General features: G+C 43.5%; 1 protein-coding gene across 2 annotated transcripts in view; it reads right to left on the bottom strand.

Annotated features, from left to right (window-relative positions):
• Positions 1 to 13,677, bottom strand: part of slc5a8l (solute carrier family 5 member 8, like) — a 78,126-nt gene that overhangs the window by 50,047 nt on the left and 14,402 nt on the right. For both annotated transcript variants that reach the window (XM_073053953.1, XM_073053952.1), the window contains exon 2: positions 5,917 to 6,295. In XM_073053953.1, coding sequence (XP_072910054.1) covers positions 5,917 to 6,270 — 354 coding nt within the window. In that variant the 5' untranslated portion in view covers positions 6,271 to 6,295. The remainder of the gene's footprint in view (positions 1 to 5,916; positions 6,296 to 13,677) is intronic.

The raw sequence follows: 13,677 nt of genomic DNA, 5'->3' as shown, positions 1-13,677 counted from the left end.
TGAGGTTGATGTTCTGGAGCATGTTGATATTAAGGGAGAGGAGGTGTTGGAGTTGTTAAAATACATTAGGACGGATAAGTCCCCGGGGCCTGATGGAATATTCCCCAGGCTGCTCCACGAGGCAAGGGAAGAGATTGCTGAACCTCTGGCTATGATCTTTATGTCCTCGTTGTCCACAGGAATGGTACCGGAGGATTGGAGGGAGGTGAATGTTGTCCCCTTGTTCAAAAAAGGTTGTAGGGATAGTCCGGGTAATTATAGACCAGTGAGCCTTACATCTGTGGTAGGAAAGCTGTTGGAAAAGATTCTTAGAGATAGGATCTATGGGCATTTAGAAAATCATGGTCTGATCAGGGACAGTCAGCATGGCTTTGTGAAGGGCAGAACATGCCTAACAAGCCTGACAGAGTTCTTTGAGGAGGTGACCAGGCATATAGATGAAGGTACTGTAGTGGATGTGATCTACATGGATTTTAGTAAGGCATTTGACAAGGTTCCACACGATAGGCTTATTCAGAAAGTCAGAAGGCATGGGATCCAGGGAAGTTTAGCCAGGTGGATTCAGAATTGGCTTGCCTGCAGAAGGCAGAGGGTCGTGGTGGAGGGAGTACATTCAGATTGGAGGGTTGTGACTAGTGGTGTCCCACAAGGATCTGTTCTGGGACCTCTACTTTTTGTGATTTTTATTAATGACCTGGATGTGGGGTCAGAAGGGTGGGTTGGCAAGTTTGCAGATGACACAAAGGTTGGTGGTGTTGTAGATAGTGTAGAGGATTGTCAAAGATTGCAGAGAGACATTGATAGGATGCAGAAGTGGGATGAGAAGTGGCAGATGGAGTTCAACCCGGAGAAGTGTGAGGTGGTACACTTTGGAAGGACAAACTCCAAGGCAGAGTACAAAGTAAATGGCAAGATAGTTGGTAGTGTGGAGGAGCAGAGGGATCTGGGGGTACATGTCCACAGATCCCTGAAAGTTGCCTCACAGGTAGACAGGGTAGTTTAGAAAGCTTATGGGGTGTTAGCTTTCATAAGTCGAGGGATAGAGTTTAAGAGACGCGATGTAATGATGCAGCTCTATAAAACTCTAGTTAGGCCACATTTGGAGTACTGTGTCCAGTTCTGGTCGCCTCAGTATAGGGAGGATGTGGAAGCATTGGAAACAGAGGAGATTTACCAGGATGCTGCCTGGTTTAGAGAGTATGCATTATGATCAGAGATTAAGGGAGCTAGGGCTTTACTCTTTGGAGAGAAGGAGGATGAGAGGAGACATGATAGAGGTGTACAAGATATTAAGAGGAATAGACAGAGTGGACAGCCAGCGCCTGTTTCCCAGAGCACCACTGCTCAGAACAAGAGGACATGGCTTTAAGGTAAAGGGAGGGAAGTTCAAGGGGAATATTAGAGGGAGGTTTTTCACCCAGAGTGTGGTTGGTGCGTGGAATGCACTGCCTGAGCCAGTGGTGGAGGCAGATACACGAGTGAAGTTTAAGAGACTACTAGACAGGTATATGGAGGAATTAAAGGTAGGGGGTTATATGGGAGGCAGGGTTTGAGGGTCGGCACAACATTGTGGGCTGAAGGGCCTGTACTGTGCTGTACTGTTCTATGTCTTGCCTTCTTGCCTTCTTTATAGGTGTATTAATATGTTGAGACCAAGTTAGATCCTCAGAGATCTTGACAACCAGGAACAAAATTGTTCACTCTCTCCACTTCTAATCCTTCTATGAGGATTGGTTTGTGTTCCTTCATTTTACTCTTCCTTAAGTCCACAATCAGCTCTTTGGTCTTACTGACATTGATTGCAAGGTTGTTGCTGCAACACCGCTCAACCAGCTGGTATATCTCACTCACGTACACCTTCTCATCTCCATCTGAGATTCTGCCAACAATGGTTGTATCATCACCAAATTTATAGATGGCAAGAAGGGTTAACTGCAAGGTTGGCTTGCAAAATCTTTGGCAATAATGATGTAAATCTGAATCACAGGAGGAAATTCAATCAGGTAGTTTAAAACAATGAAGTATAAGGTAGAAACAACAATAAACAGTATCAAACTATCAGGCAGCTTTGTTGGGAACAGAAGTGTTTACCATTTAGTTCTGATGGCCTTTCATCAGAATAATTCTGGTCTAATGTAAGGAGAAAGTGTGTGCAGCATTAATGTACAAAGGAAGCTAGGAGTCCAAGTCCATAGCTCATGGAAGTGGCTACACTAGCGGAGAGATTGGGATTTAGGTTACTATCATTGCTCAGGGCATTGAGTGTAAGGGTCAGTAAGTATAATAAATCATTTACTAGACCACACAGAGTATTGTGTGCAATTCTCTACCCCCAGGAAGGAATTGGAGGCTTTGTAGAGGTGCATAACAGTTTTACCAGGATGCTGCCTGGTTTAGAGGGTATGGTTTATAAGTGGTTGAACAAATCTGGGTTGGGGTGCATTGATAGGGTAAACAGAATCTTTTACCTGAAGTAGGATGGTCAGGTATGAGAGGTGAGAGGGGAATTTGGAATTGGTTTGACAATGAAAAGTTTGTCGGTCAATGAAATCATTGCACAATGCATTAAGATAGAACAAGGTAAAAAGAATGAAATGTAACAGCTACAGAGAAAGTGGAGTGTAGATAAACAGTAAGGTGTAAGATCATATATGCTGCTGAGTGGTGGGTGCTCAGAATGGGCTGCTGGAGGAAGTGGTAGAAACAGATATGATAGTGGTGATTAAGGCGCTGTAAGGAAGATATATTTATATGTAGAGAATGGATGGTTATGGATCAAATGCAGGTGGAAGAGATTTAGTTTAATTGTGCATTGTGTTTGGTGTAGACTTAGTGCTTCTTCCTGTGCTCTACTGTTATATATTCTAACAAAAGTTACAAACTATACTTCTGAGATTGCACAGATGTTGCCTGAGCATTTCTACTATTTCCTGCTAATCAGATTTTCAGTGACTGTGCTATTTTGCTGTTTTTTAAAGAACATTTTTTTCCTGGCTGGAACAAGAGGAAAAGAACAGAGAAACTAAGCTCAGGCATTTTGGAGTGAAATCCAAAGGCATTTTATATGTTGAAGAAATTTGGAATCTACAGGGTATTGAGACAATGCTTTCATGACACTGTCTTTCCACTAGTCTAGAAATATGCAGGATATTTATTTCTTATTTATTGTTTATTTATTCAATATTTATTGATTACTTATTATTTATTTATTTATTTATTGATTTATTTCTGCATTTGCACAATTTATTGTCCTTTGCACACTGGTTGAATGCCCAAGTTGGTGAGGCTTTTCATTGATTCCGTTATGGTTATTATTCTATTATGAATTCGTTGAGTATGCCACAAGAAAATTGATCTCAGGGTTGGATACATGAGTTGCATACCTAGTTAATAAATTTGAACTTCAGCATTGAGACACTGCTATGGCGACACTGATTTATCAGTTGCCTGGAATTATGCCAGGAATGAAACAAAGCTCATATATCATTAATAATTAACTAATTGGTACTCAGATTGGAGAGATTTAGCTCCAAACTTCTTTAAAAAATTGGATGATGAGGCCTTTTGATTGAGAGCAACTGTGTTCAATATAAGGGATAGTATTTCACCAGTTGTGGCACATTGAAGCTGGAGTAAAATTGTCATCACTGGGGAGCAGAGGAGAATCTCCCCACAGTTTGAAATCATGGGGGTAAATGGTGCGGCAGCTGGAGACAAATGAGTTCACCTCTAGAACATTGTGGCAGTAATTTTTCAAGCCAGCATCCTCAGTCTGGGGTTTAGGAGGTGTGTTGAAGGAGACTGGCGTAGAATTGCTGAACTCCATCTTAAAGATGACACCCACTGCCTGTGCAACGTACCAGTGAGCATCTTGGACCTTGCGTAGGATGCTTTGTTCTAAGTGATGTCATGGTCTGTGAGTGATATGGTCCAGGATGAGTGCAGTGGAAGATGGTAGAATAGCTTAAGGAACTCAAGAGGGAAGTCACTCATCAGTCAGCATCAGAATCAGGTTTAATACCACCAGCATACGTTGCAAAATTCATTAACCTTACCGCAGCAGTGCAATGAAATACATGATTAGTAAATATAGAAAGAAATAAATTACATTAAGTATATATGGCTATTAAAAAGTTAAGATAAAATAAGTAGTGTAAAAGAGCCTGAAATAAAACAGCAGTGAGGTGGTGTTCGTGGGTTCAATGTCCATTTAGAAATCGGATGGCAGAGGGGAAGAAGCTATGCTTCCTACCTGATGGTAACAATGAGAAAGAGGCATGGGGGTCCTGACCTGCTCTTATAGACTCTGTAAGTATGTGCTTGGTCCAACTAAATTGCTGATTAACAGGGTACAGAAATGAGGAATTCAGAGAAGGTAATGGGATTGATGACAAAGGGTGATAGTTAGAGAGACAATTGTTGGAAATTATCTTTGTCCTCAGACTATGTTCTGTTCATTATCAATGATCTCCCTTATGCCATAAAATCATAAAAGAGCCTGATGGTGTGGCACTTACTTTTGTTCATTGCACTAGAGATAATGATGCAGTCTGTCTTCACATTCAGCAAGACTAGAACAACACTTAGATCTGGACATCTTAGTGAAAACTACAAAACTTCTACCCATGAGAAGTATATGTTATCAGGGGTGGGCGTAATCTCAGTGCCTGCAAATACCCCCACATCTCTTCTCTCTTGGAAACATATAAGAACACAAGAAAAATGGGTGGGAGTGAAATTCAGAGCCTTGAGCCTCCTCAGCCAGTCACTGAGTTCTTCAGCCTAACATTATTATCTTCCTATTACGCCTGTTTCTATAAAAATCTAGAAAGCCACTCATCTCTGTTTTGAATACAAATTAAATGACTGAGACATAGAGAATTCCAAATAGTCACCATTCTCCAAATAAAGGAATTTCCTGTGATTTCAGCTTACGCCTCATTTTGACATGAAAGCTCCAGTTTTTGGAGATCAGCCAAGGGAAGTATCCTCCCATGCCTATCTTGCTGCGTACTATATGAACTTTGTACTTCTCAGTTTGGTACTTACAGTTAGAACCTACATTCCTCCTTCCCCACTGGAATCAACTGGATTAACAAAAATGTCATGTATTTATAAAAAGGGCTCACTGTGTGAGATATGCCAAAGGTTTTATATTATGTTGAGAGGTACAAGTGAGTTTTAATTACATAAATAATGCTTAAGTACTAATTTTAGATAATTTCTCATTTTTTCTAAATTCTAAATTAGTTAACTCAGTCTTTCTTCATAGTTCAAAGTATATGTATTGTCAAAGTACGTATGCTGTATACAACCTTGAGATTTGACTTCTTACAGACAGCCACAGAACAAGGAATCCCAACAGAACCCATTAAAAAAAGATCATCGAACATCCAATGTATAGAAAAAAACAAATCGTGCAAATGATAATAGTAAGCATTAACATTTTTTCATAGGACTGACTTGCGACCTCAGGAATCAGTCTGGTAAATCTTTACTGCATACTGTCTCCGTAGCATGTAAATCCTTTTGGTGAAGAGACCAAAGCTGTATTCCAGGTGCAGTATCAGCAAGGCTGTATATAATTTTAAAGGGTCTATATGGGAAGAGGATTTTTTTTGTCATATGCCAAGATGCTGAGAGATCAGTTATAAAATGTTTCCAGCTCTGAGGAGAAAAATCTTTGTAGAAGTTTGCAGACTTAGAGGAATTAGACACCAGCGAGGAATTTAAAAACATGTTTGTGATGAGAAAATGCTGTACCAATATGGCAAGGGCAGCAGCAACGTTTTGGATGAGTTCAAGTTTAAGGACAGTACCAGGAGTCATAATAACTCGGAAAGCGCAGAAATATCAAAGTTGCGGGGAACAAAAGTTTGCGCACAAGGTTTCAAAAGACTAAACTTATTGGCCTACCTCATAAGTGCTGGTGATATTGAGTCTGTAGAATACAGGCAGGAAGATTTCAGCACTGATGGTGGCAACCACGGAGTAGCTGATGCAGAAGATCAAGAAGATGGCCCCGTAGCGATAAACCTCTGCTGGTGTCCCAATCACTGTAACAGCCGACATGAAGCTGGCAGTAAGTGACATGGCAACAGGCACTGCCTTCATTTTCCTGCCTCCCAGCAGAAACTCACTGTTCGACTGCTGGCCTCTGGCCTTAAATGCGTGATAGACCCCAATGCACAGGGACACAAGCAGCATGGCAATAAACACCACATAATCCCACGCACTGAACTGAGCCACGGGCTGGCCCGAGATGGACATCTTCAGGCTGTAGCAAAGTGAGAGGCTGTTAAAGCAAAAGACAGCTAAAATGAAAACCCCAAAGTAAAAAGTGGTTCCCTACCCCCAACAAAGTTTGAGAAAGAGAGAAGGATCAAATCAATTCTTAAAGGAAATTTTATGAAAAGTTTAAATAGATAAAAGAAAAAGTACTATACAGCAGATAAAATCAATAAAGGACTTGATCAGGAAGGAAAGAGACAGACTGAGAGACACACAGCTTAAATTGCAGAGTGACTAGCAGCTGCAACGTTCTAAGTGAACCTTTATACTGCACCTGAAGGATTGGACACTGTACTTCCTTTTGGAGCTGCTTCACAATAAAGCCATTGTGCTTGGCATTGATTCATAGCCTGTATAATTTTACAAACTCTTGACTTGACTTGGGCTACTTATGGACTCATTATGATGTCATTGCAGTTACCGTATTGTCATTACAGTGCTGTTGTCTCTACTCCGCTTCTTATTCCATGTAGATATTTAACAATACTATTCTAGAACCACAATAAAAGATCGGGGGCATTTCGTTGCTGCCTCGCCCATGTGAACATACTTCTGGTTTGTAATCGCTATTAGTGCTTCACACAATAGACTTCAGAGATTTCTCTCCAGCTGGAGGCACCTGATTGTCTTCTTCATCAGTCCGGAATCTGATTATTCATATTATGCAGAAACCTCTACCCAGTGATATTAATAACACTGAATCCTCCCACTCTCCATCTTTACTCAGACGTGACACTGTGGTCATTCCTGGAAAACACATTGCAAAATGTAACACCAGAGAAATTGGTCATTGTTTAACAGGTTCATGCTGGGTTTAAAGTCATAAAGCACTCCAGCACAGAAGTAGGCCCTTCGGCCGATCTAGTCCGTGCTGAAATGTTATTCTGCCCAGTCCCATCATCCCACACCTGGACCATAGCCCTCCATACCTCTATTCCATGTACTTACCCAAAGTTCTCTTAAATGATGAAATAAAATCTGTATCCACCACTTTCCCTTCTTCATTCATGCCACCCACTGAGTGAAGAAGTTCTCCCTCAGGTTCCCCTTAAATAGTACACCTTTCACTCTTAACCTATGACCTCTCATTCTAGCTTCATCAAACCCAATCTATACCCCTCAAAATTTTGTATACCTCTATCAATGTCTCCTTATTCTTCTACACTCCAGGGAGTAGTCTTAATTTATTCAACCTGTCGCTATATCTTAAGTCTTGAAGTCCCAGAAATAACCTTTAAATTTTCTCTGTATTTTTCCATTCTTATTGATACCTTTTCTGTAAGTAGAAGACCAGAACTACACACAATATTCCAAATGCGCCCTCACCAACATCTAGTGTAATTTCAACTTAACACCTGAACTCCGGTACTCAATACTTGGATCTATGAAGGCCAATGTGCCAAAAGCTCTCTGTATGACCCTATCTACCTGTAATACCACTTTCAGGGAATTATGGATCTGTATTCCCACATTATAGGAAAGGTGCTAGCATGGATTGAAGATCGGCTGACAGGCAGGAGGCAAAGTTCGGAAATAAAGGGAGCTTTCCTGGTTGGCTGTTGGTGATTAGTGGTGTTCCGCAGGTTGTTGGTATCGGGACCACTTCTTTGCACATTATATGCATTGATTTGGAAAACAGAATTACTGGGTTTGTGGCTAAGTCTGAGGATGATACCAACAGGTGCTGGGGCAGGTAGAGTTGGGGAAGCAGGAGTCTGCAGAAAGACTTGGGAGAATGGGCAAAGAAGTAGCAGGTGGAGCACAGGTAGGAAAGTGTGCGGTCATGCACTTTGCTAGAAGGTATAAAGGCTTAAACTGTTCTCTAAACAGAAAGAACATTTAAAAACCAGAGGTGCAAAGGGACTTGGGAGTGCTTAATGGTTAACTTGCAAGTTAAGTCTGTGATAAGGAAAGCAAATGCAATGTTAGCATTCATTTGGAGAGGGCTGGATTATAAGAGCAAGAATATAATGCTGAAGCTTTATAAAGATTTGTTCAGACTGCACTTAGAGCAGTGTGAGCAGTTTTGGGCCTATTATTTACAAAAATATGTGCTCGCATTGGAGGGGGTCCTGAGGAGGTTCATGGAAATGATTCTGTGAATGAAAGGGTTAATGTACGAGGACAGTTTGATGACTCTGGGCCTGTACTCATTTGAGTTTAGCAGAATCAGTGGAGGTCTCATTGAAACCTATCAAATATTGAAAGGCGGAGACAGAGTGGATGTGGAGAGGATGTTTCCTTAGTGGGGGAGTCAAGACCAGAGGGCACAGCCTCAGACAAGTGGAACATCCATTTAGAACAGAGATGAGGAGGAATATTTTTAGTTAGAGGGTGGTGAATCTGTGGATTTCATTGACATGGAGGCTGTGGAGGCTAAGTCATTGAGTATATTTAAAACAGAGTTTGATAGGTTCTTGATTAGTCAGAACATCAAAGGTAAGAGAACGGGGGCAGAGAGCCCCCTCCCTGCCCACCTGCCTGATCAGTACGATGTGTATCATGGATAGTAAGCTCCCAGTTGTGATCTTCTTTCAACCACAACTCATTGTTGTCCACAATGTCATACTTGCCAATCTCTAACCGTGCTACAAGATCATCTACATTTTTCTGTATACTGTGTGCATTCAAATGTAACACCTTTAGTCCTTTTCAGCTACATCTCCATGTTACCGGAAGTTAAATTCTTATCCTTTCTAAACTTTTTGTCTTTCTATTATTCTGGAGACTTCTGCAACCTCTAGCACACTCTTATTTTTACTTTATCTTCACTTGTCCAAAGTGTTGAATCCGCCCTCCTTCTTTTTAGTTTAAAGCCCTATCCACAGTCCTAGATATAAGATTTTCCAGGCCCCTGGTCTTATCGTGGTTCAGGTGGAGCCCGTTCCATCGGAACAGCTCCCACATTCCCCATTAATGGTGCCAAAAGCCCACAAATTCAAACCCTCTTCTCCCAAACCAATCTTTGTGCCATGTACTTAGCTCTTTGAGCTTATTGACCCAGTGCCAATTTGCATGCTGCTCAGGTAACAATCCAGAGATTGTTACCTATTTAGTTGTAGTTTGTTACTTTAGTCTCTAGTAGCTCAACTTCGCTCAGCGTAACTCCCTTCCTTGTTCTTCCTATGCCATAGAAACCCCCATGGACCATGACAGCTGGATCTTCCCCTCACATCTCAAATCCCTTTGCAACTCAGGTGATATGTCATGAACCCAGGCACCAGGCAGAGAATTGAATTTAATTGACTTTATTTCTGACATCCTTCATATACATGAGGAGTAAAAATCTTTACGTTACATTTCCGCCTAAAGGTGCAATGTAAAATTTATAGTAATTTATAATAAATAGAATGTACATTGGACAGTCAATATAACATAGAAATACAGTAGTGTCAGCATGAATTAATCAGTATGATGGCCTGGTGGAAGAAGCTGTCCTGGAGCCTGTTGGTCCTGGCTTTTATGCTGCGGTACTGTTTCCTGATGGTAGCAGCTGGAACAGTTTGTGGTTGGGGTGACTCAGGTCCCCAATGATCCTTCAGGCCCTCTTTATATTCCTGCCTTTGTAAATGTCCTGAATAGTCAATTCACGTCTACAGCTGTGCTGGACTGTCCACACCACTCTCTGCAGAGTCCTGTGATTGAGGGAGGTACAGTTCCCATACCAGGCAGTGATGCAGCCAGTCAGGATGCTCTCAATTGTACCCCTGCAGAAAATTCTTAGGATATAGGGACCTATCCCAAACTTCTTCAACCATCTGAGGTGAAAGAAGATCTGTTGTGCCTTTTTCACCACACAGCTGGTATGTACAGACCACAGGAGGTCCTCGGTGATGTTTATACCAAGGAAGTTAAAGCAGTTCACCCTCTCAGCCCCAGATCCACTGACGTCAATAAGGGTTAGCCCGTCTCCATTCCTCCTGTAATCCACAACCAGCTCCCTAGTTTTTGCGCCACTGAGGGAGAGGTTGTTTTCTTGACACCACTGTGTCAGGGTGATGACTTCTTCTCTGTAGGCTGCCGCATTATTAGTTGAGATAAGGCCAATCAGTGTAGTGTAATTAGCAAATTTAATTAGCAGATTGGAATTGTGGGTGGCGACACAGTTATGGGTATTCAGAGAGTAAAGGAGAAGACAGTACACAGCCCTGTGGGGCATCTGTGTTGAGGATCAGAGGGGCAGAGGTAAGGGAGCCCACTCTTAACACATGCTGGCGAGCTGACAGGAAGTCCAGGATCCAGCAACACAAGGCAGGGTCAAGGCCGAGGTCTCTGAGCTTCTTGTCGAGTCTGGATGGAACTATGGTGTTGAATGCTGAACTGTAGTCCAAGAGCAGCATTCTCACATCAGCATCCTTCTTCTCCAGTTGTGTAAGGAAAGTGTGTAGAGTTGTGGCTATGGTGTCATCTGTTGATGGCTGTGTTGGCAGGCAAATTGCAGGGGATCCAGTTTGGGTGGTAGCAAGCTGCAGATGTAATCCTTGACCAGCCGCTCTAAGCATTTGCTTATTATTGAAGTGAGTACGACAGGACACCAGTCGTTCAGGCATGTTACCTTGGTCTTTTTAGATACAGGAACAATGGTGGGTGTTTTGAAACAGGAGGGCAATTCACACTGGAAGAGGGAGAGATTAAAAATGTCTGTAAACACACCTGCCAGTTGTGCTGTGCACATCCTGAGTAGCCGCCCTGGGATGCTGTCCGGTCCCGCAGCCTTGTGACTGTCCCCTCGTTGGATACACCTGTGTACTTCAGCCTCAGAGATGACCAAGGTGCTGGTCTCTTCGGTGGCTCTCCTCAGGGGCTCAGTGCTGGCGACATCGAATCAACCGTAAAAAAAGATTTAGCTTGTTTGGGAGAGAGGCAGCGATGTTGAAAACTCCATTGTGCTTCGCTTTGAAGTCTGCGATGATTTTGCCATAAGCTGCATGTGTTGTTGGTAGCAAGTTGTGTCTGGATCTTATCCCTGTATCATTGTTTCACTGCCTTGTTGACTTTGCGCAGATCGTAGCTACATTTCTTGAGTTCCTGTTGGTCACCGACAATGTAAATTCTGTGTTGTGTGGTAAGTGCTGCTCACACAGAACTGTTGATCCAGGGTTACTGGCTTGGGTAGACCATGACCAATTTCTGAGGGGCAACATCCTCCCTGCACTTATTGATGAAACTCGTGACCCCTTCCGTGAACTCAGAGACATCCTCATCATGGAAGACATTCCAGTCCATGTCATCAAAGCAGTCCTGTAGCATGGAGACTGATTGGTCGCACCAACAGTGGAGGTTTTAACTATAGCCTCCTCTTGTTTCAGCTTCTATCTGTATATCGGCAGAAGCAGGATGGAGGAGTGATCTGACTTTCCAAACGGTGGGCGGAGGAGGCTTTGTAAGCATTGCAGAACGGAGAGTAGCAGTGGTCACGTATACTGTCTCCCTGTGTGCTCACCTGGATGAGATGGCAAAACTTCAGAGAGATTTTAGTCAGCGATGCTCTATTAAAGTTACTGGTGACGATGAAGGCAGCCTCTGGGTGTGCGGTCTCCAGGGTGCTGATGGTCTTGTACATTTCTTTGAGAACCAGGTCAGTATCAGCCTGCGGCAGAATATACACAGCTGTGATTATAACAACCGTGAACTCCTGGGGCACCCAGAGAGGTCTATGCAGCAGCACAAGGCACCCCAGATCCGGGGCACACAAACCTCTGGACTCTCAATCCTTGAGACAAGGATATTGCATCCATTCCCCTTACTGTACGATCCCCCAATTTTTTCTCTCCCTCTTCTTGAATGGCTCTCTGAGCCACGGTGCCATGGTTTGTTTGCTCAACTTTCCTGCATCCCAACCACAGAGCCGTTGGGCAAGCTTAGGGGCTGAGGCCCCTTGCATCTGCCTACTTGCCCCACTCGCAGTCAACCCTCTTGTTCCTGGCCACAGACATAACTTGAAGTAGTAAAGTTAAGTAGAGTTAATCTAATGGGTTGTGACAGCCTGATGAAATAGCTGTGCCCCGGTAACTCTCCCCCTCTCTGATACATTACACTATTGAAACCCCAGGTCATCAGTTTTGAGCCTGAGCAGCCAACACGTGGCACAAGGTGTAGAGAGCGTAGAGCAGTGGGCCGAGAATGCATCCCTGTGTTGATGCTTAGCAATGAGGAGATGTTATTACCAACCCACTTTGATCTGGTCTTCCAGTACGAAAGTCGAGGATCCACTTGCAGAAGTCAAGATTTTGAAATTTGTCCATTATTTAGTGATACCGCGTGGAACAGGCCCTTCTGGCTCGCCAAGCCATACCACCCAGCAACCCACCCTATTTAACCCTAGCCTAATCACGGGGCAGAGTGTATCGGGTGTCCAGGATGGGGTAGCACCTCCTGAGGGGGCTTGTTGAGTCCAGTCTGGGGCAGCTCACTCACCTTTGGTCCCCACCGGGTACTCAGCTCTCACCTATGGCTCTCAGCAGCTGTTTGCATGTGACATCAGCCACAGCCCAGTACACTGCTTCCACAAGCAGGGTAAACCAGATGACGGTAGTGGAGGGCCTCATACTCCAGTGCAATGGAGCATGTCTACCCCAGCATGTGGTCAGCTCCGGCAGGATAGGCAGATGTGAGGTACAGTGAGATCCAACAGCCAGTAAAGCAGTTCCGCAATGCTCCGTGGAGAGCGAAGGGCTTGACAAGGCATGGGAAAAGTCACGGTCAATTACTGCAACTGTGCAAGTCCCCAGCCGTGATGCATCTTTGCACCACTACACCCCGACTTCCGAAGGCACGGAGCGGAACTGCCCCAGTATAACGGACCTTTCCACCTTAAAACTCCCCCTGCAATATTCCTGTCTTTGTCGGATATGACAGACAGCTTCAATCACAGGCCAATTTACAATGACCCACTAACCAGTACGGCCATGGAATGTGGGAGGCAACTGGAGCACCGGGAGGAAACCCGGTCTGGGAAGTACTTAGAAGCCTCTTACAGAAGGCATCAGAATTGAACTCTACTCTCCGACGCTTTGATCCGTAATAGCTTCACACTAACTGCTCAACTACCGCAGTGCCTCGTTAGTACTGAGGGGATGATGGTGTTGAACACTGAGCTGTAATGGAAAACAACAGCCTGACCTGACGTATGGTGATCCTACGCTGAGTGGAGAGCCAATGACATTGTTGTACACAGCAACCTGACATATGGTGATCCTAAGCTGAGTGGAGAGCCAATGAGATTGTTGTACACAGCAATTTGATGAATCCTGAGCCAATGAGATTGTTGTACACAGCCGCTACTTTGTACAAAGTAAACTCATGTAAAATAATGTGATAATAATCAGATAAACTCATATAGCTGTTGTAGAAGAAAGAACACACAATGGCTAAGACATGGCAGAA

The sequence above is a fragment of the Hemitrygon akajei genome, chromosome 8 (assembly GCF_048418815.1).
Source record: "Hemitrygon akajei chromosome 8, sHemAka1.3, whole genome shotgun sequence".
Lineage (NCBI taxonomy): Eukaryota > Metazoa > Chordata > Chondrichthyes > Myliobatiformes > Dasyatidae > Hemitrygon > Hemitrygon akajei.
The sequence above is the reverse complement of the archived record's forward strand: the minus strand, read 5'-3'. Positions and strand labels throughout refer to the sequence as shown.